General features: G+C 34.5%; 1 protein-coding gene across 1 annotated transcript in view; it reads left to right on the plus strand.

The window, feature by feature from the left end:
- The window catches only part of SLC4A10 (solute carrier family 4 member 10), a 234851-nt gene that overhangs the window by 144841 nt on the left and 71029 nt on the right, over positions 1-18981 (plus strand). The window contains exons 9-11 of the mRNA XM_049888826.1: positions 3012-3169; positions 6539-6626; positions 16327-16473. Of these exons, the coding sequence (XP_049744783.1) occupies positions 3012-3169; positions 6539-6626; positions 16327-16473 (393 nt within the window). The remainder of the gene's footprint in view (positions 1-3011; positions 3170-6538; positions 6627-16326; positions 16474-18981) is intronic.

An 18981-nucleotide genomic window follows, 5' to 3' on the forward strand; every position in this document is an offset into this window, starting at 1 on the left:
GCTGAATCCCACAGAGATTCAGAGAGATGCTGAAGGCCATGTTAGTGTCACAAGTTGTTTCTCCCCTAAGACTTCCTGTTAACTTTCTCTTATTTCTGGAATGCTCTTAAGACTGAAACTTTCTTCTAAAGTTCCATCTGAATTTTCTTCACCACATCTCAGTATGTAGCTTGCCCAGACACTTCCAGTTCCATCATGTTCTTCTGATAATCTTTTTATCTAGAGATGTAAATACTCCTCACCAATAGCTTAAGTACCAAATTCTCAGAATAAAACACCTTTTCCCTCTTAGCATTAAGGTTGGATATGGAGAGACTAGAAGCATGAGTGTAAATCCAGATCTAGATTATATATGGTTTGATTACTTCAAGGTCCTGTTCAGAGGACCAGAAACTTTATGTCCGTTCCAAGTGTTTCAGCCCACTTGAGGGTTGTTTTAGGAATGTAATTCAACCTACATCATCAGAGTTGTCTTAGAGAATTGTAGTTTTATACAAGACTAAATTGTCCTTAAATGTGTTTTTTTTTTTGTTGTTGTTATATTAAAAGGTAGTTAGATTGTCAATCAAGGTTCTTTATTAATTGTATATTAACACAAATATAGAATTATAGGGCTATTGCAGGCATGCTGTAACATATAATTGCATATAAAATATAATAATATAATCAGATAATATGTTACCCCAAATACATGGATAACCCAGGAATAATGTAATATAATAAATAAAATGGCTATCTCAGATTTATATTATATACTAGAGTCAAAAGATAAATTTGTTAATTTAGAAATTGAATTCTGTATATTTCAATGGTTTTTTTTCCTGAATAGCTGAAATATATATCTGTGATGTATTAGGTATTATATAATAGAACAATATATACCATTGCTGTCAATATATATAGGATCATGTATTTCCTTTTATAAAATTAAATTATTTTAGCATACTATATAATCCTTTATTTAATTAAATTACATCTTAGAGCAGTTATTTCCAAAATTGGTATCTGCGCTAGTTAAGACTATGGTAACTTCCAAGTAATACATGAGTTTGGAGAAAGTTTTCCAGGTGAAACTTAAAATTTTCTTTGAAGTTATAACAATTACTATTAAAATAACTCAAATTGCTAATTACAGATTTGCTTAAAAAGCTATTTTCTCATTTTAAATTTTGTTCCAATGTATTAACATTTTATGATTATTCTTTCCATTGGAGGAAAAAACTGAATTATTTACTCTTTTAGGCTCATAAGGACATACAAAGATTTATTTTTTTCTCAGAAGGCCTAGTTAAAAAAAAAAAAATCAAACCCATTGCCATCAAGTCAATTCCAACTCCTGGCAGCCCTATAGGACAGAGTAGAACTACCCCATAGAGTTTCCAAGGAGTGCCTGGTGGATTTGAACTCTGATTTTTTGGTTAGCAGACATAGCTTTTAACCACTATGCCACCAGGGTTTCCACAAGGCCTAATAGTGCATGGAAAATCTCTTAATCTCTTCTTGGGAATTTATGCATTACAGTAAAACATTACTAATTTAAAGCATTCTGTAATGTATATATTCTCTTAGCTAGAAGACTAAATGCAAAAACACCGTAATAAATCCCATGAAATTTAACCTTTTGCATCTGTAAATTAATATGTTAGATTCTACAAAAGTATATATTATATAATATCCTGTATGTATACTTTATGAATTATTTTCAATTTATATTTATAGGTTAAAAACTTTGTAATTTCTAATATTTGTCATGTATTTCTTGTTAAAGGCAGTTTTGCTCCATTAAATAATGTTTCTTTTCCTTTAAATATCTATTTGATATTTTCAAAGCAATACTGCAGATTACTTGTGTGATCAAATATTTACTTCTTATACTGAAGCCCTTACTATTTACAGAAAAAATTAAGTAGTTATAAACCTTCCAAACAGCAGTAATGAGATCTTGGTTTCAGAAAGCAACATATTTAATCTAGTCACTACAATGTAGCTATGGACTCTCTAAAGGACTCCTCCAAAGAGTTTTAAACGGTTTCATTTTTAACTTTTCGAAAAAATGTCCTCAAATCATTAAGCCTGCAAAAGAACTAGGTGGCCTAAAAAATCTCTGCCTTATCCGTGTTTGACAGAACTCTTCCTTCTTTCTTGGGTATTTCCACTTTGATGTTTGGCCCCCATCTCATTAACATGGGACATAAAACCAATTACTAGAGCAGATAAACTTTCATTCCCCCTACAAACAGATTTCCATAAAAAGCAACTCAAATAAATTTAAAAAGGAGGTAGGCCTTGTAAGTTGATTTTAAAGTCACTGCTTGATTTCCACTGAGGCCCTGTGCATAAAAATTGATATTTATTCATACAGATCTTTTACATCCATTTTTCAGACCTTGCCTTTTACTGTTTACTTAGCATTTCTTCTTGTTTATGATTGCTTTTCTTTTGTGTGCATTCATTTGAATCATAGACATCTCATGTCAAATTCAATTGTGGCTTTTTAACAACTCCAAATGTTAATAATTTTATTCTTGTTTTCTCTAATCTGCCAATTTTTTAAAAATTCTCTGCTGAAAAACTAAAATTGAAGAATTGTCAGATCAAGTATAGAATGTGAAGAATACAGAACAACTAGAATAAATATGAAGGCTAAAGTCATAATGCATACTGTAAGAAGAAACTTGATTATATTTCTTTTGTAATTGACATATTTTGAATATTAATGGTAATGTGTACAAAAATAAATGTAAGGTAGTGTAAAATTATATGTAAATCTGTAGGCGAATGCAAATTAAATTATGGTTAAAGTTTATTTATTAAATTGAGTGTATACATTTTTTCTCCCCTAAAATTTTAAGTTTGCTCATGCTGAAGATTTCTTTAAAAATAATAACCATGGGTATTTATTTAAACTACATCATTGATGGATTACCATATGCGAAGCACTGTGCTAGAGAATATGATTTAAAAATTATCTCAGTTTTGATTTATCTTATTTTACTTTGTGATGCTCTCAGGTTGATCTACATTTTATGAAAAAGATTCCTCCAGGCGCTGAAGCTTCGAACATCCTAGTTGGGGAACTAGAGTTTTTGGATCGAACTGTAGTTGCATTTGTCAGGTTGTCTCCAGCTGTATTGCTTCAAGGGCTGGCTGAAGTCCCAATCCCAACCAGGTAAAAATTGTAAGAGTATCTTTTACATTTTTCTTCAACTGTTTTTTTGAAAAAAGAATCAAATAGAATTTCCTCGTTAGAGTTTTGTCTAGAAAATAATGCATAATCCATAAAACTATTGTTTCTTCTTGTTGTGAAAGAAGGGAAAAAGTGATAAAATGTTAGGCTTTTTTCAAAGATTGTATTAGATTGTGTGCTAAAGAGAGGATCCTGTGTATATATGGATGTGGTCAAACTGAAAAAGATCAAAGTTTTCAAGGGTTGTCGTATGCTTGGATCAGTAGACCTTAAGTGCTGTCGTTAAGCTAGCCCCTGCCCTATCAGATGTGCTGTGGGCACAGACCACCTCCCATTCATGGGGTTTTGGTAGTCACTGATAGTTACATCATGGCACTGTGGTTGAATCTGTGTCAAAAGTACAAATTTGATTTGGTTAGCTGAACTTGTTTTTCATTTCACTATACACAAAATCTAATAATTTAGGAATAATATTGTTTATCATTTATCCCTTTTTTTTTATGGGCAAAACTCTGGGGCAAAAAATGAATACAGACTTAAGTGGAGTGCAGTGGTTAAAAGCTCGGCTGCTAACCAAAAGGCTGACAGTTTGAATCCACCAGGTGCTCCTTGGAAACCCTATGGGGCAGTTCTACTGTATCCTATGGGACTGCTATGTGTTGGAATTGATTCAACAGCAACAAGCCTGGTATTGACTTCGGTACTTTAGGCCCCTAGCAATTCCCTCTGGGACCCTCGTTTTCTTCCCTTTTCTGATCATCAAATATCATTCCTATATACATACAGCCTTGCACTCTGATCTCATTAGTCACACCAAGCATATCTGTCTAGTGCCCTATTTCCTATATGACCGGTGCCCTTTGTTCAATGTGGCAACTGTCTCAGGTGCTATCAGTATACATCCTCTTCCAAATACCAAATGACTTAGCCACATTAAAATGAAAAATTCAGGTGGCGTGGCAACTAGATTTGTGGAATATGTTTCCTCTATGGGCTATTGGCAACCCTGGTGGCATAGTGGTTAAGAGCTAAGGCTGCTTGCTAACCCAAAGGTTGGCAGTTCAAATCCACCAGGCGCTCCTTGGATACCATATGGGGCAGTTGTACTCTGTCTTATAGGGTCGCTATGAGTCGGAATCAACTCCATGGCAACCAGTTTTTTTTTTTTTTCTTATGGGCTATTGGCATTAACTTAGATACAGCAGGTTACATCACTCCCTGCTTTGGTTATGAATAAAATAGTCCAAAAATATGAAATAATGAAGGCAGGAGAGACCTCATTTTGTAAAAGTTCAGCTGACTGGAATGGAATTCAGTGTTTAGTCCTATGCTGGACTCTGTGGTTTGAGCAGGAACCTGATCACCATTCACATTATAGAAAGAAGCTTCTGTCTATCCTATTTGAGGGCTATTGAGAATTCTGATACATACCAAATTTAAAAAGAAGTATGAACTAAGCAGTTTAAAGTAGCATCTGACTGTATGATTAAGGCTGTTGTTTTCTATCCACAACCTCTATCCAATCCAAAGTTGCTGGGAATCTGGGATTCAGATTTAAGATGTCAAATTTATTAAGTGTACGAACCCATTGCAGTCGAGTTGATTCCAACTCATAGTGACCCTATAAGACAGAGTAGAACTACCCTATAGGGTTTCCAAGGCTGTAATATTTACGGAAGGAGGCTGCCACATATTTCTCCTGTGGAGAGGCTGATGGGTTTGAAATGCTGACCTCTTGGTTAGCAACCCAGCATTTTAGCACTGAGCCAGTGGGGCCCCTTTTTACTAAGTTTAGAGGTATTATTTTAGCAGAGTTCTTTACAGTCTTCTAAGCAGTGCATTTCTTTCTATCGTTTGGGAAGATGCCTGGTGAACTCTGAGTGACAGCTATTTATGACAATGATAGTTCCTATATTTCAAAGGAGAAAAAAGGAAAATTCCCAGGAGTAAAGAAAAGCCATATTGGGGTTATATACCTTTCACTTTGAAAACTATCAGGTTTAGGTGACCTCATTTCATACTGGTATAGCAAAATATGTGAGAGAACAATGGAGAAAAAATGAGAGGCATTATAAAGCCACTTTATGAGGAGAGATTCAAAAGACTAGTTAGTTAGGAAAGGTGAAAAATGGAAAAAGATTAGTTAGACAAATAGAATAAAGAAAGCCATTCCGGTTTCCTAATTATACTTTCTTAGGAGGACAAAAGGGAAGACCGTGAATATAATGGCAACACATAGTAAAAATATCAGAAAATAATATTTTAGGGCTTTGTAAATAGCCCATGGAATGAAAATTTCATAATAGAATTATAGTTGATAAAGCATCTGTACCCCATTCAATTATTTCTGTTTTTAATGTATGGTGGACACTTCTGGATAGTAGAAATTGACTTGTATTCAGTTAAAACTGACATAAAAAAATGAATAATTTAGACCCTGTAAAAACATGTATAATCTCTAAAGTTTACAACTAAATGAAGGGTAGAATTATAGCACTTCTTTCAGCCCACCTTATAAAGCCATAATTTTTTAATAGCATACACTGTTTAAGAAATTACCACCATAGAATTATCTTGTAGGATATAGAGTATTCTTTCATTTTCACAGTTTCCCTGAAGCAGTGGCCCTTTCAGATACAGGACAGTTACTAGACCTCCAAAGTTAGGCCACACATTGATTTCTTTAAAAGTTCCACTTGTGACAATGAGTTAGCCAGACTTTCAACCTAATTTGATGGAGTATTACAATGCAGCTGATATTTTTTCTGCTCTAGCATTGGAATTAATAGATCATTAACTCCCCATTTTTCCTGCCTAACTAATCTTTGATTCCTGACAACAATTTTTCTATTTAACATAAATTGCATATATTCCTACTGTTTATGCAACCACATTTTCTCCATCTATTTGTACTACTGTATTAGCTTTTTTCCCTCTTCCAACTAATTCTTCATTTGGCATGTTTGTGAATTCCTTTCCTTTCTATTCAGAAGAGTTTAATTAGGCTTTACTTCTTCCCCCCACCCCCACCCCCACCACTTTTCCCTTCTAAAGATCACAAAATCTTTGAAATTCCCAACAACTGTGTGTAGGCTCTACAGGGTAACAAAATGGGGAAACACTGAGATTCCTATTGTGCAAAGTAGCCACTCATTCCCATTGTTCAAGGATCTTAACAGATGAGAATCAGTCATTGTAAAATATTTCAAAATAGTAATAAACTATGGAAGTATTTCACACTAGAATCCCCGATCTTCAGTAATTCATTCGAGATGAGTGATTCTGTACTACTAAAATTATTTTTATTTTCTGCCTTGAAACATTTATTTTTTTTTTCCTTCTTAATTACAGATTTTTGTTCATTCTTCTGGGACCCCTGGGAAAGGGTCAACAGTACCATGAGATTGGCAGATCAATTGCAACCCTAATGACAGATGAGGTATTTATTGAAGTTCATTGGGAACATTTTTCCCCACTAGCTGCACCTGGTTTTTAGAGTTCCTGTATTCATGATAATTTTGTGTGGATCAGATTTCACTGATCGAATCCCATTTTCCCATGTTTCCACTATAAAATTTCCCTTGGAAAAATTCATTTCAAAGAGGTTATCAATTCACACATATGAATATAATATTTTAAAACCACATATTCTAAAGAAACCTTGTTATTTAGTGACATTTAAAATACATATTTTAACATTCCGCTTTCAGCATGTGTACCGCCAAAGTGAGCACCACTATTAATATCATTGCAAAGCTTATTTTGGGGAAAATGATTTTAAGGTCTAAAGAAAAAACAATTGTAGTCTATCTGAATAGTATACATGACATCAAAGTGCTAGGTAACATCTATTAACTTTCTTTACAACTGCCTGAATGTAGATGTTTTTAACCTGGGAGTCATTGGACCATTGGAGGAATTATGGATGATGTCAGGTGGTCTGTCTTCTCCTTGGTATAGGACACAAATTGTTCTATGTAAAAAGTGTCTGTGTGGATTTTCAGGGAGTGGGCTGGGTAAGCTTTCATCAGCTTCTCAAAGAAGTATATGTTTCAAAAACCAAAGATCATAAAAATAAGAAAGTGAAAATTAGCATCATTTAACTTTTTTGACCGCAAAAAAACCACAAAAGAGACATTAATTCAAAATTCTGTAGTAAATGAACAAATGGCATTGTGTATTTTCTGGAATCTAGTTTACTAATGTATTTACTGAAATACATGGCTGTGATACTTGAAAACTCTGCACAAAAAAAATTAGCCAATGAGTATTTTTCTGTTTTCCTTGGTTTATGAAATCTGAAAGTATATATTTGTATTTGGAATCCTACATTATAAATTCTTCTATTATATCTGTTCAAATTTTGTTTTTTGTTGAATTAATTATTGATATACATGGAAACAAAAAGCTAGAAGAAAAACATTTTCCAACAGTTTTCAAAAATGTAACTCATTATATTTAGGAAATTTGGGAGAAGAGACTAGAGTGAAAAAAGGGCTCGTTGATTTTTCTTTTTGAGGACCAAAAGCAGATCTAATAGAGCCCTCTGTAGGAAGGCACTAATAGTATCTTTGCTTTTAGTGTCTCCGTATTGATTAATACTTTGCCATTTTTCGTATCACAAAATAACCAAAACTGTGATTTGTGGTCCATAAATTATGTATTGTCACTATTTTCGTGCATGTTTGTGTTTATTTTTACATCATATGTTAGATACAAAATATTTCCTCGTCTTAGACATCAGGACATTACATTAAGACGTCTGTGGGGCAGGGAGTATGCTAAAATGTGAGGAAGGCACATAATGTTATGGGAGGTGCTTACAATTCAAAGTATCTCTCCTATCCTCCCCTTTCTCAGTTGGGAGTCAAGATTTTTTTTCAACAGAAAAATTCCAGTTACCAGGTCCTTCTGACTAATGAAATGAGCACAGAACAACAGAAAAACAGTCATTGCTTACAAATTTTAAATTTCTAAAGAAAGCAGAGAATGGACTTCCATCAATTTCCTTAATTAGATGAGAACTACCTACTTTGACAACAAGCATCAGCCATGTGAAGACTCAAACATGAATTCTTTAGACTTGAAAGTTTAGAACTTAGTTTTAGGGCAACTTGTAACTCTTGGTGGGCAGTGAGATAAAGAAACAGAAACCCAACCAGAAAGCTGATTTAAAAGATGGGAAATGTTAGGGCATTGATTGAACATTGAAGAGTGTATAAATACTTTTTAAAATTGAAGTTTTTATTGTTATTATTATTGTTCAAAGCATAGGAGGAATAGTTGATCCATTTATCTAATGGCTTTGACGGCTATTGAATAGTTAACTATGCTTTAAAAACAAAATTTAATATGTAGATTCATAGAGTTTACTTTGATTAAGAACATGGTGAATCGAATTGTATTATCAAACTGTAAATTCTATGAGAGCAGTTACCACATTGTATTTATTTTTGTGCCCTGGAAAAATCACTTGCCAGGTGCTCAGATCAATATCTGTTGAACTGAGTTCTATTTGCCTATTTCCCCCCCGTACTGGGAACTCCTTGTAGGTAGCCCGTCTTTTCCTTTTTATCTTCAGATTTAACATAGTGCCTGGGCCTAAATCAGGGTTCAATAAATGTTTTTTTTTTTTTTTTAAATCAACTAATGACTGAGTATGCCAACTATCCTACCAATACTCTACTCTGAATCAATCTAATAATCTATTTTCTCCATTTCTGTTGAGCATTACCAGAGAAAAATCATCTGATTGGGCTTATTGGCACTCCTTCAAATATATGGACTCCTTTATGTTCTCAAAAATTATTGACTACCCCAAAGATCTTTTGTTTATATAGGCAAAATATATAATGATATTTACCATAATAGAAATTAAATGTATTTATTAATTCATTTAAAAGTAATAATAAATTCACTACATATATTAACATGAATGACATTTCATAAATTAACAGAAGTAACATTGTTTTATGAAAACAAAAACAAAAAAACTCCAAAACAGTGAGAAGAGTGGCATTGTCTCATATTTTTACAAATCTCTTTAATGCCTGACTGAATAGAAGATCTGCTTCTGCGTTCAGTCTGTTGCGATTCAGATATGTAGTTAAAAAGAGTATTTTAATAGCTTTTTCAGGTAATTGTAGATATTATTCCTTGATAGCAAAACTCGTCATGTGATAGTTTCTAAAAGTTAGCTGTAAAGTAGAATCTGAAACCATATAAATTAACTTTTCGTACTCTGTTACATTAAAATCCTTTGTTCTATCTAGCACTTTAAATGGTGTTTAGATTCTGCTGGCTAATTGGAAATGGGACGTGAAAGTGAGAAGTTTTATAATTTTATCATTGAAGGGGGTATCATTTTTGGTAAGTGCTGCCAACCAGCACTAGAATGAGGAAGAACTATCATGAATCTCTCAGCTACGCATATTTATATACATGTATTTAATACATATAGATCATATATGGAGCCCTGGTAGCACAGTGGTTATGAGTTTGGCTGTTAACCAAAAGGTTGGCAGTTCGAATTCACCAGCCGCTCCTTGAAAACTCTATGGAGCAGTTCTGCTCTGTCCTATAGGGTCACTATGAGTCGGAATTGACTCGATGGTAACAGGTTTGGTTACAGGTTATATCATCCCACCAAATATATTATGTTTTTGTTACAACAATAAATACTATCTCTTTTTTTACATTATATTTTCTGATTGTTCTAGTGGATATGTGCAAATAATTTTTAGATATTCTTTTAGAATATGACAAATGTAATTCCAAAAAATTGTATTTTTTTGCATTTTATGTATAGTCAATCTGTTTATTTCTTTTTAATTCTAATTATTTTCACTATTTTCTTGTCACTACAAAGTCAACTCTGGTTCTAATTGCTATTTTTTTGTGGGTAATGTTTTTGTTTGGTTGTTTTTAAAATCTTCACTTTGTGTTTGATCTGTAGTTTTACTATGCTAAAAAAAAATGCTATAGACATAAAAAAAATTTTTTTTTTTTATGTCTATATGTAGCTTTCTTTTTGTTTATCCTGCTTAGAATCTGTTGAACTTTTTATTGAGGATTGGTGTCTTTTAATAATCCTGGAAAAAATTTCAACCATTATTTCTTCAAATATAGCCTCTTCTCCATTCTCTTTTTTATTTTCTTTTAGAATTTTGATTAAAGGTGCATTAGACCTATCACTTTGCCCTCCATGTTTCTTAACCAATCTTTCATATTTTCCTTTTCTTAGTGTCTGGGGACTGCATTCTGCAAATTTTCTTTAGTCTGTCTTCCGATTCTCTAATCGTCTTTTCAATTCTGTCTAATCTACTTTTTAATCAGTTATATAAAAAAAAGTTAACGTCCAGTCGATTCCTACTCATAGCGACCCGATAAGACAGAGTAGAACTGCCCCAAGGAGCGTCTAGTGGATTCGAACTGCTGCCCTTTTGGTTAGCAGCTGAGTGCTGAATCACTGCACCACTGAGGCTCCTAATCAGTTATAATTAGTTATATACATTTTTATTTCTAGAAGTTATAAATAGTTGTTTTTCGTATCTGCTTGGTTATGCTTTCTGATCTCTTGTTTTCTGCTGATATTTTTAAAGCTCATTTTTAAAATAATTACTTTGTGTTCTATATTTTCTAATGTCAATAACCGAAATGTTCATTGACATTTTTCTCCTGTTTGTTGTCTTAATTGGTTCTCATATACTACTTTGTTTCCAGAATACTTGGAATTTTCAACTGTGAATTTGTCACTTTTCTTGGTACTTTATCTACAGGTATTCATTGAGCTCCTCCATATATAATTTGCCTTTACATCTGATAGCCACTTGAGGTTTTGCTAATCAAAGATCACTCTCTCTGCCTCAGTTTCCTCATCTGTAAACTAATAGCACTTTTTAGTAAATGATACTAATAGTACTTATTTCAATTTCATGTTGTTATTGTGGTGGATGTATATTTAGTGCCTCCTCCTATATGTTGGAGAGGGAACCCTGGTGGGCGTAGTGGTTGACAGCTACGGCTGCTAATCAAAAGGTCAGCAGTTCAAATCTACCAGGCGCTCCTTGGAAACTCTATGGGGCAGTTCTACTATGTCCTGTAGGGTCGCTATGAGCCGGAATTGACTCTATGGCAATGGGTTTGCTTTGGTTTTGGTATATGTTGGAGATAAAGTGGTAGAAATTAAAGACATGGTCATTAGCCTAATGGAAAAACCCTGTAGTCGTCCTTGACTCTTCTATTTCTTTCACAATCCAAATTGAATCTGTCAGTATTTTCTTGGCTCTATTTTCAGAATATATGCAGATTCTTATTACTTCTCATCTTCTGTACTATTTTCACGTTATCACTTTTTAGATGTCACAAGAGATGTATTAATCAATAAGCAAGGTACGTACAGGCTTAATTTTGTTTATTTACTAATTTGTAGTACACATGGGTGATTAGTAAGCAAGCACAAGTAAGCCTGGGCCTACCTTGCTTTTTGAGTAATCCATCCCTGCGTGTCACCATTATTATTCTATTATTGTAACAGCCTCCTAGTTGTTCTTTTTGTCCTTGTCCCCTTTCACTCCATTCTCAACCCAACAATTACATTAACTATTCCTCTGGTAAAAACCCTCTAATGGCTTCCCATCCCATTCAGAGTAAAGTCAAAGTTCTTATGATGGCCTGTAAAGCCCTACATGATGTCCTTCTGCCTTCTCCACCATAACTCTTAGACATCATCTCTTGTTACTCTCCCTCTTGCTCTCTCCTTTCTAGAAATTGGCCTCCTTGCTGCTTCTCAAACATGCCATGCAAGCTCTCTCCTGAGGATCTCTATATTGGCTATTCCCTCTGCCTGGAAATCTCTTGCTCCTGATATCTGCATGGCTTGCCTCCTTGTCTCCTTCAGGCCTTTGTGGAAATCTCACTTCATTAATGCTTTTTCTAATCATTCTATTTAAAATCACAATACCCCCCAGTCATACTCCTATTTCCCTTTCCTGCTTTATTTTTCTCTATAGCACTTTGCACCATCCAACAGAATGTGTTGTTTTTGTTAGGTGCTATTGAGATGGTTCCAACTCATGGTGACCTCATGTACAATGTAACAAAACACTGCCCTGTCCTGCACCATTGTCACAGTTGTTGCTATGTTTGAACCCATATAGCCACTGTAAATCCATCTTGTTGGGGGTCTTCCTCTTTTTTAATGACTGTCTACTTTACCAAGCATGATGTCCTTCTCCAGGGACTGGTTCCTCCTGATAACATGTCCAAAGTATGTGAGACAAAGTCTCACCATTCTCGCTTCCAAGGAGCATTCTGGCTATACTTCTTTCAAGGCAGATTTGTTCATTCTTCTGGCAGTCCATGGTGTATTTAATACTCTTCGCCAACACTGTAATTCAAAGGCATCAATTCTTCTTCAGTCTTCCTTATTCATTTTCTGGCTTTCACATGCATTTGAGGCTAGTGGAAATACCACGGCTTGGGTCAGGCACACCTTAGTCCTCAAGGTGACATCTTTGCTTTTTAAAACTTTAAAGAATTCTTTTGCTGCAGATTTGCCCAATGCAATGTGTCCTTTGATTTCTTGACTGCTGCTTCCATGGGTCTTGATTGTGGTTCCAAGCAAAATGAAATCCTTGACAACTTCAGTCTTTTCTCCATTAATCATGATATAGCTTATTGGTCCAGTTATGAGGACTTTTAGTTTCTTTATGTTAAGGTGTAATCCATATTGAAGACTGTAGTCTTTGGTCTTTATCAGTAAGTGCTTCAAGTCCTCATTGCTTTCAGCAAGCAAGGTTGTGTCATCCGCATATGTCAGGTTGTTAATGAGTCGTCCTCCAATCCTGATGATGCATTCTTATAATCTAGCGTCTCAGAGTATTTGCTCAACACAACCCTGTTGTATACCTTTCCTGATTTTAAACCATGCAGTATCCCCTTGGTCTGTTCAAACAACTGCCTCTTGGTCTATGTATAGATTCTGCATGAGCACAATTAAGTGTTCTAGAATTCCCATTCTTTGCAATGTTATCCATAATTTGTTCTGATCCACACAGTTGAATGCCTTTGAATAGTCAATAAAACACAGGTAAATTATCTTTCTGGTGTTCTCTGCTTTCAGACAAGATCCACCTGACATCAGCAATGATATCCCTGTTTCCACGTTCTCTTCTGAATCTGGGCTGAATTTCTGGCAGTTCCCTGTCAATGTACTACTGCAACCATTTTTACTTTTTAATTGTGCTTTAAGTGAACGTTTACAGCTCAAGTTAATTTCTCATGCAAAAATTTATACACACATTGTTTTATGAATTAGTTGCAAAACCCCAAAATGTGACAGCACACTCTTCCACCTTGGCCCCCCCATCCCCCAACCAGGTTCCCTGTGCCCTTTTGACCAGTTCCCGTCACTTCCTGTTTTCTCATCCTGCTTTTGGACCGGAGCTGCCTGTTTGGTCTCATGTACCTGATTGAACTAAGAAGCACATTCCTCACGTGTATTATTTCTTATTTTATAGTCCTATCTAATCTTTGTCTGAAGAGTGTGCTTGGGGAATGGTTTCAGTTCTGGGTTAACAGTGTGTCAGGGGGCCATAGTTTCAGGGGTTCCTCCAGTCTGTCAGACCATTCAGTCTGGTCTTTTTATGTGAATTTGTGTTCTGCTCTATATTTTTCTCCTGCTCTCTCCGGGACTCTCTGTTGTGTTCCCTGTCAGGGCAGTCATTGGTGGCAGCTGGACACTGTCTAGTTTTTCTGGTTGTAGCCATTTTTGAATGATCTCAGCATAATTTTACTTGAATATGATATTAAAGATATTATTCAATAATCTGCATTCTATCGGATCACCTTTTTTTCTAATCACTCTATTTAAAATTCCAGCATCCTCTAGTTGTACTCCTCTTTTCCTTTCCTGCTTTATTTTTCTCCGTAGCACTTTCCACCATCCAACAGAACATATACTCCATTAATTTTGCTTGTTTTCTATCTCATTCTGCCACTGTATAAGCTCCATGAAGTTACGGATTTTTGTTAGTTTTGTTCACTGCTGTATTCCTAGGACCTAAATAATTCATTAAATATTTATTGAATGAATGAATGTTTTAGCGGGGAAAACACATCGAACAACGAATTGTACAATTAACTATTAATTATAATAATTAATGTAATTATAGCAAAAGCTATCATGAGGAAGAACAAGATGTTAGGAAATTATTAACTAACCTTGTTTAAGATTTTTCTAATATTACTTGAGAAGGAGTTAGGGAAGCCTCTCTGAGAAAATCAAATTTACATTGAAATCAGAATTTGGGTTAGCTAGGCAAAGAGAAAGGAGAAGAGCTATTTAAGGCAATGGCTAATTAATTTATTGGGGAAGTTGCTATAGGAAAACAATAGTAAATGCTGTTTATAATTTAAAAATTGTGGGGTCTGTATCTTTGAGGAGCTTTAAAATAATAAAAAATCAGCTGTCCTGGATGAATTTAGACATTCCTCTACCTAAAACAAGCTATATAATCATGTGATCTCTTAATGAAATTTTTTAATTAACTGATATAAAAACAAGAAAGAGTAAAAAAAAAGTTGCTACTAGCAGGAGAAGAATAACTGAACATCGATTAGTGTTTAAGGACGTTTGTAATTATTAAATGTTCAGATTAGGTCTCATGGCCAGGTAAAGATCTTTGGAAGAAAGTTTTCTGGACCATAAAATCTAAGCTTGAAGCAGGGACATCTGTGTTTTCAATATTTTAAAATTTTCTTTCTCAAAATGCAACTGTACTATTACTATATTTTTGATGTCTTTAAGCAAAGACTATATTCATCACACCAATGACCTTTTGTGAAATGTTCTTAGTTGGAAGGTCAAGAAAAAGTCTTAAAATCATTATTATCACTTCCCCAGCAGTTTAGACTGCGTATCAGACCAGAAACTGAAAGAAATGGCCTAAAAGTGGGACCAGATATTTGAAAGCAGACACTTCCTGGAAAATTTGGTCACTGTAATATTGTAATATAGGCCAGCATAAAGAATAATACGTAAGTCCCTGACCTCAAATATCTCTCTGTCCCATTTCATATAATGTGGAATACAAAAAGCATCAGAAATGTTTATATTATGTTTAGTGTAAATTACTTTTTCCTGTTTATCCTTATTTTTACTTTTACCACTTTAATATTAAGTGTATCACTTCTATGTATGTTGGTCAGGAGAGGTTAGTTTATGTGGGAGGAATAACCAACTAAAATCTAAGTGGCTTAAAACAACCAGGGTTTATTTCTATCGTGTTGTTTGTCTATCACTAGCTGGCAGCGGGGCTCTGGTCATTAGAGTTACTTAGGCACCGAGGCTGATAGTATGTCCATCTAGGCAGACAAAAGGTAACATGATAAGTCACATACCAGCTCTTGTAACTTTCATTTGGAAGTGATATGTACACTTAGTAGGCCACACCCAATTTCAAAGATGGCGAGGAAGTACAATCTTACCATGTGGCCAGAAGGGGGTCTGAAGTGTCTGTCAGCAGCTCCAATGACTATCACAGTGTGTTTGTGTGAGTGTTAGTGTGTGTGTGTGGAGGTTTAAAATGTAACTCATACTTTGAATGAAAATATACTTTCTGCATGTGTTCAGATATGATATATATCCAGAAAATACCAATTTATAGCATTATTTCCAAAATGGAAACAAAATTAATCTTTTGATTAGTTCATGTATTTCAGGGTTAAATATTGCTAAAATTTCAAATATATTTTATAAATTTCTTGTCTATGCTTAAGCAAGTGCTTTCTCCGAAGTGGTTGATTTACCTATAAAAAAATAACCTTTGCCTAGTTTGAATCATGAATTGTAGCTTCATGAGGTTCTTTTCATCCTCCTCTTCCTTCCTTTTACTTCTTGCTTCAGAATTTCAACATTCATTCTAGTATCCTGAGAAAAACACATATCTGTGTGGATTCATAGAATAAACTAAAGTTATAATATTTTGTATCACAAACTTCTTTAGGGTCAGAGCTGCCTATTTCCTCAAATTGTTATAATAATCTTACATGAGAAAACTGGGAAATGAAAACACTGAACACATAAGAATTTTATAATTTCATTTTATGTATAAATACTGTTTCTTTTCCTTCTACAGGTATTTCATGATGTCGCTTACAAAGCTAAAGATCGGAATGACTTGGTATCAGGAATTGATGAATTTCTAGATCAGGTTACTGTTCTCCCTCCTGGAGAATGGGACCCAAGCATTCGAATAGAGCCTCCAAAAAACGTTCCTTCTCAGGTGTGTATATTTGAAAACACTCTTAAAAATTCCATTTTCTTGTTCTCTTTTAAATATGCATCTTAAAATAGTATAACTCACCAAAAAAATTCAAATGATTTAAATTATAACTTTCAGAAAGCAGGGGCCTGAATTTATGACCTTCATTGATCCTATCCAGCACACCTCACTGAGCAATTTGGCATTTTGACTATAAACTATTTAAATCAATGGTAATCAAACAGTTATATGTCCCTGGAAAGAATTTTAGACCCAACTTAAAAAGATATACTGGAGGAAATTTTAAATTTTAATAAAAATGTAAAATATGGCTCGAGAAAAAGCTCATTACTGTCCTCCTATCACATTGTGTGACACACTACAGAACTTTGAATTGGCAAGCCATCATTTACTGCCAATCACATTTATGATTGGACAGAATTTTTAATCATAATTCTTACATTCGTGTTACCTTTGTGTGGATATACAATTAAAAAAATAGTGAAGATTCTGCCTATAAAAATCCAGTGTGTATTGTACCAATCACACATTCCAGAAAGATAGAAATAAAGACTGTTGCTATTGTTTGGGGTCGTATTCTTGTGGTAGGCATGACTTTTGTGAAAGTGGTGGCCAAATGTTTATCAACCCACAGTTCATATCGACACCACTAGTCCTACTGATTCTGTCCCCACAGCCCTTCTGTTGTCATTTATTCAGCTTTGCCTTTGGCACTTGCCCCTGTGGAGTCTAGCCTGGTCTGACTCTACTTTCCCAGTTGAAGTGACAGGAGGTTTAGTGGACTGAGCATTGGGCTTAGAAGTTTTTCTGGTTAGCTAGAGTGGCAAATGAACAAATGCACCACTCACTCAACCGTAAGTACTTAAAAAGGCCATCTCCATTCCATGATCAATTTAAAGAAAATACACTTTGAAGTCATCTCATAATTATTAAAGAGTATTTTCTTTCCTTTTCTCAACAATTATCACTTCGTGATTCTATAACTAGTCACATATTTTCAGTTGATCTACTACTAAAATGAAAGCAGTTGCTTAAGAAAATATTTTAAAAGTTGTAGATTGTCTCATTTCTGTACTTGTGTAGATCTTTGTGTAGCCCTGGTGGCACAATGGTTAAGAGCTCGCCTGCTAACAAAAAGGTCGGCAGTTTGAATCCACCAGTCACTTCTTGGAAACCGTATGGGGCAGTTCTACTCTGTCCTATGGGGTTGCTATGAGTTGGAATCAACTCAGTGGCAATGGGAATACGTCTTTGTACTTAGGATATTAGAAAAGGTAATATAATCCTACACAAAATAATAATAAGAAAGAAAATCATTAATAAATGGTTTTTAGAGAAATTCAGTAGAAATATTAATACATTGAGAGTGAAACTTTAAAAGTTACTGTAAATACCAATTAGTTCCTCAAACATTAAAATTGAAGTCTGTGCTGTCCAATAAGCCAAGCCACTATTGAGCACTTGAAATGTGGCTACTGCAACTAAGCAACTGAATTTTTAATTTTACTTAATAGGATAAATTAAAAAATTTAAATTTAGACAACAACATGTAGTAGCTACTATATTAGACAGCACAGCTCTTTATAATGAGTTTGAATTACAGATAAGCTCTATGCTTCCTTACAATATTAATATTTTAAAAGATGTATGCTGTAATTGAATAATATATATTATAAAACTGTTTTCTTTTATTAGATGGAATAAAATGAATTTAAATATATGAAGCACCGTGACCCCATATTCATTCAAAAAATATTTTTCTCCGTGGGATAATTTCTATGGTTTTTAGTCTTCTGAGTGTATAAAACACAACATCTTAAATTATTTTCCTTTAAGAGAATAATCTGTTGCCTCAAAAGGGAAAACCCTGAAAGTATTCATTTAAGAACTTTGTGTATGTTATGTTCACAACTTGTTTATAGCCTCAACTTCTTTGCCCCTCTTTCATGCCACATATTTGCTTGTCAAAACCACCAAACCAAAAATCGTATTGCCTTCATGTCAATTATGACTCATAGTGACCTTATAAGATACAGTAGAACTACCCCATAGGGTTTCCAAGGGGATAGGACAGAGTAGAACTGCCCTATAGGGTTTCTAAGGAGCAGCTGGTAGATTCAAACTACTGAGCGCCACCAGAGCTCCGTCAAAACCACAACCCTGTGTAAATTCAACTCTTCACTCTGAACATCCATTGATGCGACTGAATGTGGCTGAAGGAAAACATATAACCACACTAACTTGTCTCACTTAAATTCATGATCACATACCTCAAGTGGGCCTTTTCTGCTGGGTAATCATACTTCTTAGTTAGTCCATTGATTCTCTCTAGATGACTATGTCACACCTTTTCTCTCAAACCTTCAGTATATCCTTCCTGACTGTCACTCTCAGATGTTGACTTGCTCCCCACTTCCCCTGAGAAATGTGAAATGATCAAAAGGAAACTTCCACATCTACCTACCTGCTAGCATCTACACTCATATACTCTGCCTTCCTATCTATTAC

Source organism: Elephas maximus, chromosome 6 (assembly GCF_024166365.1).
Source record: "Elephas maximus indicus isolate mEleMax1 chromosome 6, mEleMax1 primary haplotype, whole genome shotgun sequence".
Classification (NCBI taxonomy): domain Eukaryota; kingdom Metazoa; phylum Chordata; class Mammalia; order Proboscidea; family Elephantidae; genus Elephas; species Elephas maximus.